The following is a 19017-nucleotide window of genomic DNA, read 5'->3' as shown; positions in this document are numbered from 1 at the left end:
CTGACGTAACGCTGTGGGCGCGGCTACGTTGCTGGGTGCTATAGTAGTTAAGGCCTGCTCTGCGGCCTGGCTTCATTGTGCGGGTTTTTCGCGGCGTTTTCGTTGTAGGTCAGCGCGTGGAGCTTGCAGTCGCGGGACCCGAGCCTTCCGGAGTCGTTTGTGTATAGGTAAGGTGTGGCCGACATTTAGTAGGCTTATCGGGAGGCAGTGTGAGCGTGCGGACGGCCTCATGCCTCCATTATGGGGTCGTGCAAGTCCTTATGAGGCGGCAGACACCCCTCCCCCCGGCCTGAGCGGATGGAGCGCACCCATATAATCCTATATTTATGAGGTGTTTATAATCATAATCGCTGGTGTCCATATATCTATCACTAACCGATATAATGCAGTACAGACTGTTGTATACTCCAGAGCTGCATTCACAGTTCTGCAGGCATCAAGCATTTCATGTTGGCTTGTGACTGCCCAGTGCTTGGCGACTTGCATTCTGTGAAGTGTAGTAATCGCACCACAAGCCGTGTAGGAACAGGACTGGAAGGGGGGTTGTCAGGTGGCTTAAGGTTCTCTCCCTTTAACAAATGGGATTTATCATGTAGAGAGTTAAAGGGGTTTTGCAGTTCTTTTTAACGGATGCTCCGGCCTCTGGATAGATCATCAGGCGAGGGTCCCACACCCGGGACCACCGCTGATCGGCTGTTTGAGAAGCCTGTGTGGCTCCAGGCATGGAGCCTAGCCGCGCCCAGGTCAGTGATACTAGTTGTGAAGTCACTGGGCCAGAGGGAAACTGATCAGGGGTGGCCCACCTTACAGACTGCAAGCTGCACACTTACACAAATATGTGAGCACACGACAGGATTACTGCAACTCAGCTTTCAAACATTTAAAAGTGTATTTAAACCGCCTTTGGCTACTTTCACACTAGCGTTTTTTGCGGATCTGTCATGGATCTGCAAAAACGCTTCCTTTACAATAATACAACCGCATGCATCTGTCTTGAACGCATTTTTTCTGTCCGTCCTGGGATGCGCAGCGAGACGGGTCCATTCTGACACACAATGTAAGTCAATGGGGACGGATCTGTTTTCTCTGACAATAGAAAACAGATCCGTCATGGCCATAGAAGACATAATACAACCGGATCCGTTTTCTATTGTCAGAGAAAACTGATCCGTCCCCATTGACTTACATTGTGTGTCAGGACGGATCCGCCTCGCTCCGCATCCCAGAACGGACAGAAAAATGCTGCAGGCAGTGTTTTGGTGTCGGCCTCCAGAGCGTAATGGAGACTGAACGGATGCAAACTGGTGTATTTTGAGCGGATCCTTTTCCATTCAGAATGCATTAGGGCAAAACTGATCAGTTTTGGACCGCTTGTGAGAGCCCTGAACGGATCTCGCAAACGGAAAGCCAAAACGCCAGTGTGAAAGCCGCCTTACAGAACAGTGAAGTGACAAATCACTGGGCAGGTTCTCATCGAGGCTTGCAATCAGATTTCTGAACTGTCCGTGATTAAGCGCATGAGTGCGAATAAAATTGTCAATTTCCAGAACGGCGCCATGACGTGGTCTGAATTTAGCTTTTTAGACACCAGCTGCTCCTGATGCTATGAAACGTCCAAAATTCTGGAAATCAGTCATCACATTTCCATAGCCAGACAAGGCCATCCACAGATCCCATCATAGCGGCGCCCCATCTGTGAGCTTGGATATTGGCAAATTTGCCTTTTCAACTCCAGTCATCGGGGTCTTTCATATCGATGTCACAAGTTCTGTCTAATGGGACAATATCAAGCAGCTCTTTTATTGTACAGTCGTCTGATGCAGACCGTACAAAAATTGCCAGCTGAGGCTTGTCTTGTGTATCAGTAGACTCATCCAGGGCCGTACCGAAATCCTGTCAGTACAGCTGTTTTTTTTTTGTTTTTTTTTTTACTTTATTCTTTTATTTTTTAAAACATATAATCTTTCATCACATCCATAACATAATGCAACATATTCTATATTGCTACTACAACAAATGTTTTAGGTTATCCCTCAGCACCCACCTACCACCCCAGGGGAGAGAGGAGGCAAAAAAAAATAAAAATTGGAGCGCTCCACCTAGTATGGCCATTTGTTCCAAATCTCATCAAATCCCGCTGAATTTTTAGTATAGCACCCAGAAACCCGTTGGATTTTAATACGATTTTCTACTGCTACACGCCACTGTCTCACTGTAGGCGGCTCTTCTTTTATCCATTTCCTAAGTATAAGAAGTCTGGCTTGAAATAGTACTTTACCCAAAACCAGTCGTACTTCCTTCTTTAATTTTCAAATGTGTTTAACTGCACTGTTAATGTCCGATATGGTGTTCGACTGTATGTGGTGACAGTTGGAGGTCCGATACCATTAGTTTCAAATGTTCATCTTCTGGAGATAAGATTGCAATGGCGTCACTAGGGACAACTTTTCACAAATTCCCCTTCATTGTATGTTTGTTCCAGTTGATGGGATGCAAGAGTGAACATTTCCCCTCAATGAAAAAATACAAATCCTCCCACTCCGGTAGAAATGTTCTGTGTTCATCTTCATATTAGGGTTGTTGCGGGTATCGAAATTTCGATACCCAATCGATACTTTTGTCGTATTTCCATGCGCAGTCTAGTATCCCAGAACATGAGCGCGCTGCTGTCGGCGCGGCGCGCTCATGTTCTCTCAGCAGCACAGGGGAGAAGGAAGCAGTCGCCACCAATGATGGGACCTTTGATGGGTCCGGACTTTAAGAGAAGGCTACACAGAGCGGCGCCCAGAGATGTCCCTGTACTTACTATTATTCCTGGGCGCCGCTCCGTTCGTCCGCTCTGCCCCATTACTGTCTCCTGCTCCATTTGCTAATTACTATCGGAGCAATGGGGAGGAGACACCAGCTTCTCTCCTGGGCGTTCCTTCTCCTTGCGCTGCGATTGTACAGCGCTACAGCCAGGGAGAAGGAACGCCCACTAGAGAAGCTGATGTCTCCTCCCCATTTCTCCTATAGTATTTAGCATATGGAGCAGGAGACAGTAATGGGGCGAATGGAGCAGCTCTGTGTAACCTTCTCTTAAAGTCCGGACCCATATAAGTTTGTCTTTAACACCTAATACAGGAGGCAGGTGCCAGCAGCAGAATCGCATAGCCGGCTCCTGACCTCTATGAGCGGTAGCTGCGATCAGCGGCAGTTAACCCCTCAGGTGCCGCACCTGAGGGGTTAACTGCCGCTGATCGCAGCTACCGCTCATAGGTCAGGAGCCGGCTATGTGATTCTGCAGCCCCTCCCCCCCTCATTGGTGGCAGCAGCGCAGTGGGGAGGGAGACACTGCATCCTTCTCCCCTGTGCTGCTGAGGGAACAGGATCGCGCTGACGGAATATCGGCAAAATAGATGCCGATAACTTTCAAAATCCTGAATATCGGCCGATAACATCGGTAAAACCGATAATCAGTCGATCCCTAGTTCATACTACCCCCCATGTCAGTTAAGACCCCCATGATCAGTACTTCAATAAAAAAACGGATAAAAAAATAAAATCTTGCGTCTACTAATCCGTGCCCCTGTGCTGCTCTGTAGGACAGGGGTGCTCTCCAGTGACCTGACGTGTACATGCTCAGATGACCGCCCCACCCCCCATTCTGAGATCATTGGGGGGGGGGGGGGGTGATTTGACATAGGGGAGATGTGAGCATGGACTGTCTGATTTATGGTATCTGATGTGAGCACTGGGGGGGGGGGGGGGCTTTTTTTGGGAGTCTGAGGATTTGGGTGTCTTATCTGACATGGGGTTAGTATGAGGTCAGATAAGACACCCATGATCAGTACTTCGATGACCCTTGTTCATTAAGGTCACTTGTTTTAAGTCGGAAAGTCTCTAGTAGCGCCTCATGTTTGACTTCATGTTTTGTCATTTAGCCTCTTGTGCCATGGCCGTCCAGGAGACCAGACCCAACAACACTATCTACATCAACAACCTCAACGAGAAGATAAAGAAGGATGGTGAGTGTCTCTGAGAGTAGCAATGCCCAGCAAGTGTCACTTTCTGACTGCCGACCCTTACAAATCAGCACTACCTGCTACAGACATCCAGTCTAAAGGCGGGTTTACACTGCACGATGTTACAGACGATTGTTTGGAGGGAAGCGTTCCTTCCTGACAGTCGGCTGCTCGCTCAGTGAAGGAGATGTGCATTTACATGCAGCGATCTCCTCCACAGTATGAGGACAGATATGGATATTGCGATAGCTTGTTCTCATACAGCTTAGTTGTTTCTCGGCAGCAGATCGCTGTTTAGACCGCACAATCTGCTGCCCAGAAACTATGATCGGTGGTGCCTGCATGAACGACAGGATCACCCGATGAACCAGTGTTTTGCTGGTTCATTGGGTGATTAGCGGCACATTTACACAGGCAGATTGTCGGGAACGAGCTTCTGCTGGAATGTTCGTTCCCAATAATCTGCCCGATATTCCGACCGTGTAAATGCATCTTGACACCTTCCTGTTACAAGTAATGTTTCTACTGTACAGATACTTTGTTACAATGTGTCAGTGCATGTAAATGTCTACAGACCTTTGGACAAAAAAACGGAACTGAATTTGTTGCTAGTTTAATTCACCCTCAAAGTATATTAGGAAGCTGCAGAACTTTAAAAAAAAATGTTTCCACTTCATCACCACGACGGCTACAAGGAGATTGACCCCTGACCTCTGTAGGGGCAGGAACAGAGAGAGGGTTTAAATCCCCCCCTCCCACCACCAACACCAGTGTTTCCTGTCCCTACAGAGGACAGGGGCAGAGAGAGTCTCCCTGCGGGGAGATGAAGATGTAGCAGAACTTCCTGACACCTACCGGGTGTTCCCCCTGCCCTCCTGCGGTCTCCGTACTAACGCTGGGCAGGGGCGAAGGAGGGAGGCCTCGCTCCATTATTATATGTGAGCCTGCTCCCGGTCGCGATCTCCCGCCGGGCCTGTTTGGCTATCGCCGGGTGCGCGCCTAAGCGCTTCAGGATAACGGCCGTCGTCACTTCCGGGTGCCGAAAGGAAGTGACGTCATTCAGAGGCGTCTCCGAGTTCAAATTTTCGCGCGCAGCAGCGCCGATTGTCAGTGTACCGGAGCCAGTGTGCAGTCATGTCGGCTGAACCCCGCTCCCCTGGAGACCCTTCTGTGCCGCCTGTAGTAAGTCCCCTGTGGGGAAGCGCTTTTTTCCTTACCCTGTACTTGTCTTTACACTGTACCAGGTTACTTGTTCCTCCTCCTCCACATCTCTGGCTTGGGGCTATATCCTGCTGTTAGCATGTGTACTTACCATAGCTAATTAGGGTTGTTCTCCCCAGGTCACTAAGGAGGCTCAGAGAAAGATCAAAAAACAGTCCAAATGTGTGTCCTGCCTCAAACGGCTACCGGACGACTATCGTAAAAAACTCTGTAAGGACTGCATATCTAATGTGATTGCCGAGGAACAGCCTTCTTTCCTTAAAGATCTAAGGTCCATGATCCATGAGGAAGTCAAAACCTCCTTATCTCAGATACCTTTACCCAGGGATGAACCCCCTTCAAAAAGACATAGGGGCCCATCCCCTTCACTATCTGATCCAGAGATTATAGAGGAGGAGGCCTCGTCCTCCAGAACACGGGAGGACGAGGTGGTCTTCTCTGATCTTGAGACTCCAGAATCAGAACAAAGATTCTGCTTCTCCTTGGACGAGATGCCTGACCTATTAAGGGCAGTCCGGGCCACTATGGGGGTCGAAGAAACCCCTAAAGCACACTCAGTCCAGGATGAGATGTTTGGGAGGCTCAGGGTTAAAAAAACCCGGGTATTCCCAATCAATGAGAACATACGGGATATGGTGCTGGACGAGTGGTCCAACCCAGAAAAAAGGTTGGGGGTATCCAGGTCCTTTAGAAACCGGCTGTTGTTTGACACGGACGAAGTTAAAATCTTCAGCGAAACACCAAAAATTGATATTCAGGTCGCAAAGGTCAATAAAAAGACTGCCTTGCCCTTTGAAGACACCTCTCAACTGCGTGATCCCATGGACAGGAAAGCAGATAGCCTCTTAAAAAAATATTGGGAAGCAGCGATGCTTGTCTTAAAAACAAACATCGCTGCTACCTCAGGGGCAAGATCCATGAAACTGTGGCTAGAGGAACTGGAATCTCGTATCACAGATAATACTCCTAGGGATGAGATCTTGAGATCCCTCCCCCTGTTAAAATCCGCCACAGCATTTATGGCTGACACCTCAGCGGAATCGGTCAGATTCGCCGCAAAGGACGCGGGACTCTCTAATGCGGCCCGTCGCGCCCTATGGATGAAAAGCTGGTCGGGCGACAACACATCAAAGATGAAGCTTTGCTCCATCCCGTTCTCAGGGGAATACGTCTTTGGGCCCGTCCTAGACCGTATCCTGGAGAAAGCGGCGGACAAGAAAAAGGGATTCCCAGAAGAGAGACCCTACAAAAGGAAATATCCCTTTCGGGCCCCCACTAGCCAGAGCAATCCCTTTAAGGGTAAAGGGAAGTCAGGACGCTGGAGTTACCCTAAAGGGGGCAGGGGTAGGAATACCCCCTCCTCCTCCCAGAGTAAACCCTCGGATAAACAATGACGTCAGAGTGGGGGGGAGATTGAAGAACTTCCTGACTCCTTGGGAGTTCATTACTCCGAACCCTTGGGTCCGGGACATCATAAGATCCGGGTACCGGATCGAACTCTCTTCATCTCCCCCAAACCGCTTCATTGTTACCAACCTACATTCCCCCAAAGTACGCGGAAAGATATTGGAAGGAATCCAAAGCCTTCTGGCAACGGACGTAATAATACAGGTCCCGCCAACACAGCAAAAACAAGGTTTCTACTCAAACCTGTTTTTGGTAGAGAAAAAAGAAGGCTCGTTCCGTACGATCATAAATCTGAAAGCCCTGAACAAATTTGTCATCTATCGGAAGTTCAGGATGGAATCCCTGAAATCCCTGATTCCATTGATAAAAAGGAATGCCCTGATGTGCTCAGTAGACCTCCAGGACGCATACTATCACGTCCCAATTCATCCAGAGTCACAAAGGTTCTTGAGGTTCGCCATCCAGGACCACAAGAGGGTAATCCGTCACTACCAGTTTACGGCCCTTCCCTTTGGGATATCATCTGCACCCAGAGTGTTTACAAAGCTGGTAGTGGAGATGATGGCCTTCTTGAGACACAAGGGACTGGTGATCATACCGTACCTGGACGATTTCCTCCTAGTGGGCAACTCAGAGGAAGAACTCAGAACAGACCTGCAGTCCTTTCTGTCCCTCGTCCAGGATCTGGGTTGGTTGGTGAACTTGAAGAAATCAAACCTAGTGCCCTCCAGCACTATCCAGTTCCTGGGCGTTATCCTGGATTCTCAAACACAACGTACCTTCCTTCCGCCAGACAAGGTCAGAAACCTTCAATTAAAGGTCCGACGATTCCAGCACAGGAGGTCCTGTCCTATAAGAGAAGCTATGAGTCTCCTGGGTCTCCTCTCGTCCTGCATCACATCCGTCCCATGGAGCCAGTCCCACTTCAGATCCCTCCAGTCGTGGATCCTGAGAGCTTGGAACAGACAGCAGGCCTCCTTGGATCAGAAGGTCATGATCCCTCCGGCAGTAAAAACCTCCCTAGATTGGTGGAAGAACACAAGCAATCTGTCCTTGGGGGTCGTTTGGGAGAAAATCCCCCTACATTCAGGTGCTTACAGACGCAAGCGAGAAAGGATGGGGAGCGACAGTGGGAGACCGTTGGTTTCAAGGTTCCTGGACCCCAACTATCCGCTCTCAGTCCTCCAATTTCAGGGAACTAGAAGCGGTCTGGAAAGCCCTGAAAACCGCAGAGATACTTCTGAGGGGTCAACATGTAAAGATTCTCTCAGACAACACGACGACGGTGGCGTACCTATCTCACCAGGGAGGCACGAGATCGGAGAAACTGATGTCTATTACAAAGAAGATCTTCAACTGGGCAGAATCCCACGTGAATTCCATCTCCGCAATCCACTTAAAAGGGATACTGAACGTAGAAGCGGACTATCTCAGTCGCCAGTCGATAGACCAGACAGAGTGGTCCTTGAATCCAGAAGTGTTCCAGCTGCTGGCAGGAAGATGGGGCACTCCACAGGTGGATCTATTCGCATCCAAAAGAAACGCAAAGGTACCGACGTTCTGTTCATTAAACCCACGGGACAATCCCTGGGCGTTGGATGCGCTCACAATTCGTTGGGACTGGGATCTCAGTTATGCGTTCCCACCATTGCCTCTACTTCCCAGAGTAATCCAGAAACTCTACCTAGAAGATACGACACTAATCCTGATAGCTCCCTATTGGCCGAAGAGGAGCTGGTTTCCTGCTCTAAGGAATCTGTCAGTAGAGGACCCATGGCCTCTTCCTGCCAGGAGGGACCTGCTTCACCAAGGCCCAATACTACATCCAGACCCAAGCTTCCTCAAATTGTCAGCTTGGATCCTGAGGTCCAGAAGTTGAGGTCACAGGGGCTCTCGGACCAAGTGATAACTACCCTTAAAGCTAGTAGGAAGAAGGTTACCTTCTCAATCTATCTAAAAATTTGGAAGAGATTCTGTACATGGATGGGGAACCCAGCCCCAAACTTAGAGCCGCCCAATTTCTTGAAGATCTTGGACTTCCTCCAGCAGGGACTTGAACTAGGTCTCAGACCCTCTACCCTAAAGGTACAGGTCTCGGCACTAGCCTGCTTCTTTGATCGCGATATAGCCAGTCATCACTGGATCAGGAGATTCATGAAAGCTGCCTCCTGTCTACGTCCCTCTCTAAAATCTAGGATCCCCAACTGGGACCTTAACGTGGTACTCACCGGCCTAACTCGCGCTCCATTCGAACCCCTATCTGATTGTTCCATCAAACATCTATCATTTAAAACCGCTTTCTTGGTGGCCATCACGTCCGCAAGAAGGATAGGCGAGATCCAAGCATTATCGATACAGGAACCCTATCTCCGTATCACCGATGATAGGATTATTCTTAAATTGGATCCGGGGTTCCTGCCTAAAGTTGTATCGGATTTCCACCGAAACCAGGAGATAGTCTTACCCTCCTTTTGCAATAATCCCTCTAACGATAGGGAATCGGACTTCCACTCTCTAGACGTAAGACGCTCTGTCTTACGGTATCTTGAAGTGTCAAAGGGTTTCCGTAGATCTAATAACCTGTTTGTCCTCTTCTCGGGCAAGAATAAGGGTCTGAAAGCCTCCAGATCCTCTCTAGCACGGTGGATAAAAGACTCCATTTCCATTTCTTACGGGTCCCAAGACCTGTCTTGCCCCTCAAATTTGAGAGCTCACTCTACCCGGGCCATGTCCTCCTCCCAGGCAGAACGGGCCGGAGCTTCCCTTGAAGACATTTGTAAAGCCGCTACGTGGTCTAACATCCACACCTTTACAAAACACTATAGGTTAGACCTATCCAGCTCAGACTTGTCTTTTGGACGGAAAGTCCTTCAGGCGGTCGTCCCCCCCCTAAGCTATAATTTTTTATATCTCCTTGTAGCCGTCGTGGTGATGAAGTGGAAAGCCGGAATTAGACTTACCGGTAATTCAATTTCCACGAGATCACCACGACGGCACATATATTCCCTACCCTTCCTTAAACCTTACCTGGGAGGTTATGAAGTAATACCCTCGGTTTAGTATGTTTTTGTTCTCACCACTTTTTTTCTGTCTCTGTAATTTTGGACACACTGGTGTTGGTGGTGGGAGGGGGGGATTTAAACCCTCTCTCTGTTCCTGCCCCTACAGAGGTCAGGGGTCAATCTCCTTGTAGCCGTCGTGGTGATCTCGTGGAAATTGAATTACCGGTAAGTCTAATTCCGGCTTTTTCCAGGACGTCCCCCATGACAGCACATGAGGATGTCCATCCCCATCTCTGTAGGGACAGGAAGTGAGAGACGTTTAAAAGTTCCCCCACCCTCAATCTCCAGTGTCTTCCTGTCCCTACAGGGATAGTGAGTGAGCTCTGATAGAAGGGGGACAAAGAAAGAAGATGGGGAAACTACCCCTCCGGGGGGACCTTTTTGGGGCTAGCGCTGGCCGGGGATCCCTGGTTTCCCCTCACAGCTCAGATCAATAGCCCTCCTAGCTACCCCTCTGGGGGTTCTCTAGCATCTCTCATCTCGCCTGTTGGGCCGCGGTGGATGAGATGTGGATGCCGCTTCCTCGGGGCTCATGGCTCGGCAGAACGCTTCCTCCTTCAACCAGGCGGCACACGTGATGGAGCGTCTGACGTCACTTCTGGCGTCAGTGGATCCAAGATGGCGACTCCCTGCTGGTACACTTGAGACCCGGCAGATGCGCATATGGGGTTGACTACCCTGAAAACAAAGAAGCTGCTGTAGAGGGAGGGCATGTAAGGTAAGCCCCATAAAAGCAGAGAAACCAATCCAGGTTAGGTCTGTGATTCCTACTATGGAGGCCCTGATGTTGTCCAAGACTGAACCAGTCTCTGACACCTTTGCCCAGGGGCATGTAAGTGTTACCTTCCCCTTCATACTTTGGTTACACGGTTGTTGCGTTTTTAACTAAAAAATGTGACATATTTGGGGGGGGGAAGAGGCAGGTCTAAAATACCTGCCTGAACCTAGGAAAAGATCGAAGAAGTGTGAAACCTGTGGGAAGAAATTGCAGAAGGCATACAAAAACAACTATGTTCTGACTGTATGGCCAGACTACTAAAGGAATAATTTGGGAAGAGGTGCAAGCCTCTTCCTCCAATCACCTCTCCTGCTCCAAAAAGAATGTGAATGCATGTAGAATCCGATTCAGGGGAACAGATGGAAAGTCTATTTTATTTTCAAGGCGAGATAGAAGATGACACATGTCCGCCCCTAGTTACTTCAGACGATACAAACAAGTACACGCCTTACTTTGTGCAGTAAGGGAGACTATGGAAGTAGAGGACGTGCAGCCATCTAGATCCATACAGGATGAGATGTTTGGCGGCTTCAGAGCCAGAAAAAGAAAATGACTTCCTGTTAATTCTCCTGTTATTTAAAAGAAATAATTTTAGAGGAATGGGAGGAGACAGAGAGAAAGTTAAATATCCCAAGATTTCAAAAATCGTCTAGTGTTTAATCCAGTAGATACGAAATTGTGGGACGACATCCCAAAATAGATGTGCAGGTGCCAGAAGTGGCAAGAAAAACATCTATTCCCTTTAAGGACTCTTCACATTTGAAGGATCCTATGGATAGGAAAACATAAAACAGCCTGGGAATCCTCGTCGGCTTTAATACCGATATTGCGGTGACGTCTGTATCCAGAGCGATGGGGCTCTGGTTGAATCTGTTGGAGAACCACCTTAAACTTAAAACATCCAGATAAGATATTTTAAATTCTGTTTCCCTCTTAAAAATGGCTACAGCCTTCTTGGCAGATGCTTTAACCGCGTCTGTCCGTTTTGCTGAAAAAAATGGCACACTAGCCAATACTTCCAGAAGAGCTTTATAGCTAAAAAAAAACTGGTCTGGTGACTTGGCCAATAAAAACAAGTTATGCTCCATTCCCTTTTCGGGTTCTTATGTTTTCGGGCCGGTGTTGGACACAATTCTAGAGGAAGCGGCCGAGAGGAAAAAAGGGTTCCCAGGAGAAAAGCCTAAGAAAACCCAGTCCTTTCGGAGAACCAGACAGACACAACATTTTCTGGATCAGGGAAGGGTAAGACCGGTTGGTGGAGCTACCCTTAGGCTGGGTTCACACCTGAGCGTTGCGCAAACGCGCGTTTTACGCGCGTTTTTGTCGCGCATTTTTATGCACGTTTTTGGTAATAGTAAACGCGCGTTTGTGTGATTGACTACAGTGTCCTATGGCCACAAACGCGCGTCAAAACGCCCCAAAGTCGCTCATGTACTTTTTTGAGCGTCGGGCGTTTTACAGCGCGATCGTACGCGCTGTAAAACGCCCAGGTGTGAACCATTCCCATAGGGAATCATTGGTTTCTCCTTGCTGAGCGTTTTACAGCGCGTAGGAACGCGCTGTAAAACGCTCAGGTGTGAACCCAGCCTAAAGGTGGGAAAGGCAGGGGTTTCTTACTCAATCCGAATACCACCAGCAATACTGGAAAACAATGACGCCAGACCAGTAGGTGGAAGGCTGTGGTTCTTCAGTCACAAATGGACTCGGATTACACAGAACCCTTGGATACTCCAGACGATCCAAAAGGGCTACAAAATAGAATTGAGATCCCTTCCTCCCTTTTAGAAGTTCTGTCTAACAACCTCCTTGAAATGTCATATGGTGCAGGACATACAGAAATTATGCAACATGAAGGCCGTAATACCGGTTCCAAAGTCTCAACAACTTAGAGGCCACTACTCAAAACAGTTTCTGGTAAAAAAAAAAAACAGATGGCTCATTCCGGACTATCATAAACCTGAAGTTCCTAAACAAGTGGATCAGTTATTACAAATTCAAGATGGAATCAGTCCAGACAGCAACCCCTCTCATCACATTAGGGGCATTAATGTGCACAATCGACCTTACGGATGGGTATTACCATGTTCCCATACATCTGGACCACCATCAATATCTCAGGTTTGCAATAAAAATAGACGTGTTAGTGTGTTAGTTTCAGTGTCTACCCTTTGGGATTTCATCTGCCCCTCGCGTATTTACTAAGATGGGCCATGATCTCTACTACTATCTGAGACGGCAGGATATATTTGTACCATATCTAGACTATTTTCTTTTGACAGCAGAATCACAGGAACTCCTGAAAATGCATCTTCAGACAACTCTGAATCTATTTTACAACCTAAAAGTCAGATCTCCAGATGGATTACAGGAAAGTATTTTTGCAAACACTCCTGGATTCAAGAAGACAAGTCTCCTTCCTTCCAACACCCAAACGCAAAGGTTTTATAAAAGAAATATCTTCCTTCCATAAAAGAAGACTTTGGGAAGCAATGCATGTGTTGGGCATAATGACTTCTTGTATCCACATGGTTCCTTGGGCTCAAATTCATTCCAGACCTCTGCAAAACCTGATCCTCTCCAGCTGTAACAAACCAGAATACCTTGGTCAGGAACGTTTTAATACCAACCAGAATAAAAAATACTCTAGACTGGTGGATAGACCCAGTTAATCTTCAAAAAGGAGTATTCTGGAACAAAAGTCCATTCACGGTAGTAACTACTGATGCCAGCCTGAAGGGCTGGGGCGCCCAAGTAGAGAACCCGTTTTTTCAGGGATATTGGTTGGCAATGGAGAGGTTAAAGATCTTCAAATGCAAGAGAGCTGGCGGCCGTTCTGAAAACCTTAAAGATCGCAAGCCAGAGTCTGAGGGGAAAACGTTTAAAAATCTTATTAGACAATATGACCACAGTCTGCTGCCTCAGACACCAAGGGGGAACTCGGCACCCGAAACTTCAGAGGATTGCGGATCAAATTTTCCTCTGGACCCAAAACCATGTTCTGTCAATTACGGCCTTAAATTTAAGAGGGGTGGAGAACATTACGGCAGATTTCCTAAACATGAAAAAATTCTATCCAGGAGGTGTTTCAGGAACTTTTCCACAAATGGGGATCGACTCAGGTCGATCTCTTCGCCTCCAGGGAAAATACTCAATTATTTCTCTAGACCCCCTAGAAGTGGATGCTATTTCGCAGAGATGGAATATGAACCCTGCGTATGTCCTTTCACCGATTCCGCTTCTCTCATGTTCATAGGACCAGCTTGGCCAAAAAGTTGTTGGTATTCACTTCTAAAAAAGATGGCACTAGAAGAGCCAATATCTCTACCGTTGATACCGAACCTACTGTCCCAGAGACCTCTACTTCATCCAGACCTGAAGAAGTTGAACCTCAAAGCTTGGATCCTGAGCAGCAGATGTTAAAAAGGCAGGGTTTATCTGACACTGTTATTTCCACCCTACAGAAGAGCCGTAAGCTGATAACATTGGCAATATACAAAAAAAATGGCTACCTGGTTATCAGTAGTACACCCAGATTGTACTTACCTTACTGTAGCACAAATTGGATATTTTTTTACAGAAGGATTTGATCTAGGACTAAGACCTAGTACATTGAAAGTGCAGATTTCTGCTTTATCTTTTTTTTTTTTTTTTTTTTTTTTTTTTTGGGGGACTATCCTTTAGCTAAACATCGGTGGATTAAGAGATTTATAAAAAGCTATAAGCAGATTAAGACCCACCTTGAGACAAACCGTTCCACCCTGGGATCTTTCACTGGTGATGCAGGCCCTATCTATAAAAGAACCTTATTTAAGAATCTTGGAAGACAGATTAATTCTAAAATTGGATCCAGGCTTTCTGCCCAAGGTGGTAACCTCTTTTCACAGAGAACAAGAAATAATCCTGCCCTCTTTGTGCTTCTCCTAGAAACCCACAAGAGGCGTGTTTTCACTGCTTAGACGTCCTAGGATATTTACAGGAGACCGAATCGGAAAGGAAAGACTCAAACCTTTTTGTCCAGTTTGGCGAAACATGTAAAGGGGAGAAAATCACCAAAAGGACATTAACCAGATGGATCACACAGACCATTCAGGAGTCCTATCGTCTTCAAAACAAGCCCTGTCCAGTTTCTATTAGGGCTCATTCTACCAGGGCGGTAGCCATCTCCTGGGCAGAGAGCATGCGCTACAGTAGACCAAATTTTCCAGGCAGCAACTTGATCTAGTTTTAGAACACCTTTTGCAGACACTACAGGTTGGACCTACTGACCTTTGGTCGGCAGGTCCTTCAAGCTGTGGTCCCTCCCTGAGAAATTAACTTGGTAATTCTCCCATGTGCTGTCATGGACGTCCTGGAAGTCAGTAATTGGTCTTACCGGTAACTTGTTTTTCCAGGAGTCCAACATGACAGCACTCCTATTACCCTCCCTTTATTATTGTTACTCAGTCTGAAGTTAACATTGTATGGGGTGTGACAAAAAATCAATAAAAATGAGTTGCATCTATCTGGTGTAGTAATTTAGAAAACACTGGATATCGGGGGTGGGGACATTTAAATGTCTCACTTCCAGTCCCTACAGAGATGGGGATGGACATCCTCCCATGTGCTGTCATGTTGGACTCCTGGAAATACAATTACCGGTAAGACTAATTACTGATATTCTATCATTAAAGGGGTTGTCTCCTCTCGGACATTGATGGGAGTCAGGGAGTCACTTATATACAGGTTCCCAGTTGAATTATGGATTATAAGCTTCATGACACTTTTTGCTGCTTAGTCTAACCTTACAATTCTTTAATCTTTCCTGTAGAGCTGAAGAAGTCTCTGTATGCCATCTTCTCCCAGTTTGGTCAGATCCTTGACATCTTGGTGTCTCGCAGTCTGAAGATGAGAGGACAGGCGTTTGTCATCTTTAAGGAAGTTAACAGTGCAACAAATGCCCTGCGGTCAATGCAAGGATTCCCCTTTTATGATAAGCCAATGGTTGGTATTACGTTTATTAAAAGGGTTGTATGTTTTCTGCCAGCAATTGGCCCACTCTCACTCGTAGGCCATGTCTGTTATGGCCACTTAGACCTGAAGCCCAGCTACATTTTACTGACTTGTTTTAATTTGCATTAAGCGAGTCAATGGAACTTCATCCTTTTTCCTTCAGAGAATCCAGTATGCAAAGAGTGACTCTGACATCATATCCAAAATGAAAGGAACCTTCGTGGATCAAGACCGAAAGAGGCAGGAGAAGAGGAAAGTCAAAGCACAAGATGCTGCTGCTGCTGCCGCTGCCAAGAAGATTGTTCCAGGCGCTCCTATGGTGCCAGGCTTACCAGGGCAAATTCCTGTGAGTTGTATCTTCCTGATCTCAAGTTGTTGCTGCTTCTGTCCTCGAGCTTCTTACAAATGTTCTTTTCTCTTTAGGGAATGCAGAACATCCCTGGAATGAACCAGGCTCCCCGTATGATGCATATGGCTGGACAGAATCCATACATGCACCATCCTGGCATGATGCCACCACCAGGAATTGCTCCAGGACAGATGCCTCCTGGTGGCATGCCTCATGGACAGATGATGCCTGGACAAATGGCACCTATGCAACAGGTTAGTAGACTAAGACCTGCCTGTATATTACTGTAAGAAGACTGGCATGTGCATTAGTTGTGGTGGTACTGAATCTACCATATTACAGGTGTATTTCCATCATGGGGTGGTATGGCAGAACATTCTGTCTGGTAAAGTCAGACCTGCAACACTCAGGAGCTTAAAGGGGTTTGGCCATCTCAGACAATGGGGGCATATCGCTTGGTGGTCGTCCATTTATTTCAGTCTGCCCCATAGAAATTAATGGGAACAGGGGCCGTGCATGCACAGTGCGCTCCTATTCACTTCTATGGGAGCAGCACTTGGTGGTGGACGGGCCCCAGGAAATCTGGGGTCCTCCAGCCACAGCTCTCTCCGTTCTCGTTGCAGGTGCGGGTCCCAGCGATATGCCCCCATTGTATGTAATGGGGAATATCCCTTTAACAGCAAAGGACTGGCTTTTCTCCATAGTGGTGTTTTGGTCTCCCACTATGCAGGGCACTACAACATGACCCACATTCAAGTGAAGAACATTGCAACTGCCCCATCGATTTTAAAGGGCATCTGTCAGCAGATTTGTACCTATGAAACTGGCTGACCTGTTACATGTGCACTTGGCAGCTAAAGGCATCTGTGTTGGTCCCATGTTCATATGTGCCCGTGTTGCTTAGAAAAATTATGCTTTAATATATGCAAATGAGCCTCTAGGAGCAACAGGGGCGTTGCCATTACACCTAGAGTCTCCGCTTTGTCTGCAACTGCTGCGCCCTCTGCACTTTGACAGGGCCGGGTGTGATGATCATTTCACTGTCTGGCCCTGTCCATTTAAGTGCAGAGAGCAGAGCCTCTAGGTGTAATGGCAACGCCCCCGTTGCTCCTAGAGGCTCATTTGCATAGATTAAAATATTTCACAGGTACAAATCTGCTGACTGCCTTTTCATAATCGGTAGGTGACCCAGCAGTCGGGCCCAAACTGATTAGTAAGTGATGTCGCATCCTGCATATATACCATCGATTACTATGGTAGGGAAACCATTTCGGGACCTTCTGAGCCAGAACAGAGAGACTGACCTTTCCCGTGTAGTGGTGATGGCTAGTGGTTAAGGAGCGATTACACAGTCCGACCTAGTAGCCAGGTATAAGGACCAAGAAGCCCGTGCACAATTGGGTCCAACAAGGAAATCCGCATGCTTTTTGAGAGAGTAGCGTGTTCAGGTGCAATTTTGTGGAACTGGCGTGGACCCATTCATTTCAACGGAGCCGCAAACGATGCGGACTGCACACCAATTGTGGCCAAGAATAGGCATTTTCTATGATGGTGGCAGCGCACTATGGTTGTGTGAATGAGCCCTAACTCTGATCGGCATGCCCTTCATGGATGGGCACCCCAGCTGTACAGATAAGCTGACAAACGAGCAATTCCCTGTCGGCTGATTGCATTTTTCATGCAGCATAAAAGACAATTGGCAGCTTATATAATGAACATTTGTGGTAGCAACCTTTTTTTTTTTTTTTTTTTTTTTCTTTTTTTTTTTGCGTAATAGGAATATGCAAATGGTGCTAAGACATTGTAATACCGCCACCTCCCCTCCCCCTGTCTGTTTTGTGTGGTCCTCTGATCATGGAGCTTTTCTCAATACAACAAGGACTAACCTGCCTTATACCTTCTTTCTCAGTTATCTGAAAATCCACCCAACCATATTCTGTTCTTGACCAACCTCCCAGAAGAAACCAATGAGCTGATGCTGTCCATGCTGTTCAACCAGTGAGTATCTGTCGCCCTCTGCTGGTGTCGTTGGGAGTTACCACCATGTACTACAAGATGACTGATCAGAGGGGTTCTGACGCTGCTCTGAGATGCCTGTCGCTTGTTTTCTGCAGCACTTAACTTGTAAATGTCTTTTATCTAGATTCCCTGGCTTCAAAGAAGTCCGTCTAGTCCCTGGACGTCATGATATAGCCTTTGTGGAATTTGACAATGAAGTCCAGGCGGCTGCTGCCCGAGAGTCTCTACAAGGATTCAAGATCACCCAGAGCAACTCCATGAAGATTTCATTTGCTAAGAAATAACGGTGCACTGGGTACAGGGGATTGTCAGGCTTCAGTCTCTCGGCAAAACCACTGGGCTTGTTCTGCAGTTGGTTCTTAGCAGATACTGATTGGACTCTTTTTAATTTAAATTCTAGCAATTATTCAGTGCCGAGCGCTCATCCAGCGTATTATGTTGGTGAGTATGGCATGGTTTTCTATTTTTTTATGTTCATGCATCTGTTGAAAGCATTGCACCCAGAGTCTGATTCCAGACATGGTACCTGGCGCTTGTGAATAAATGTGTTTTCCTATGAGCCTTCTGTCATGTGTTGAGTTTATTGCAGTGCAAAACGTTTAAAAGTAAAATACATGATGAATTGTCACAATATATTACCATAAAGTATATACTTAATTACCTTACCCCATGTACAAAACTCTGTGGCCCTGATCGATCACCAGCGTGCTATGCTGGTCGTGTAGGTGTTTAATTTATGAATAGGCGCAGGCCTAGTCCTAAATTACTGGCAGTCTGTGATCCAGCTCGTCGCAGGCGTAAATGGTCATAAATGTTTCGGGGCTGCTGGCCCCTCCCTCACCACGCCCCCTTTATGGAAAATGGCAAGAGCGGTGTAAAAATGGTATCTGCGACTATCTAGTTACACTGGCATTTAAAAAGTGCAACTTTTTAATGCCAAAAGCAAGACGTGGGGCAGGGGTAGGCAGCCTCCTGCACTCCAGCTGTTGTGAAACTACAACTCCCAGCATGCATACTTGCTCTGCTCTTCGAAGAAATCTCATAGAAATGAATGGAGCCTGCTGGGAATAGTAGTTTCACAATAGCTGGAGTGCCGAAAGTTGCTGGCGTAGGGGGATGATAAAGCTCCCCTTGTGCAATAAAATGACACCCCCTGTGGGCACCAGTATTCAAGATGGCCACATTGCA

General features: G+C 47.2%; 1 protein-coding gene across 1 annotated transcript; it reads left to right on the top strand.

The window, feature by feature from the left end:
- The first annotated feature begins 17 nt into the window (after positions 1-17).
- On the top strand, positions 18-18388 carry SNRPA (small nuclear ribonucleoprotein polypeptide A). Its single transcript, XM_044305429.1, has 7 exons — positions 18-167; positions 3924-4007; positions 15280-15452; positions 15625-15807; positions 15885-16064; positions 17720-17808; positions 17954-18388. The coding sequence occupies exons 2-7, from the start codon at positions 3935-3937 to the stop codon at positions 18111-18113; spliced, it is 858 nt and encodes a 285-aa protein (XP_044161364.1). The 5' UTR covers positions 18-167; positions 3924-3934; the 3' UTR covers positions 18114-18388.
- Positions 18389-19017: the final 629 nt, after the last annotated feature.

This window comes from Bufo gargarizans, chromosome 9 (assembly GCF_014858855.1).
Source record: "Bufo gargarizans isolate SCDJY-AF-19 chromosome 9, ASM1485885v1, whole genome shotgun sequence".
Classification (NCBI taxonomy): Eukaryota; Metazoa; Chordata; class Amphibia; order Anura; family Bufonidae; genus Bufo; species Bufo gargarizans.
The sequence above is the reverse complement of the archived record's forward strand: the minus strand, read 5'-3'. Positions and strand labels throughout refer to the sequence as shown.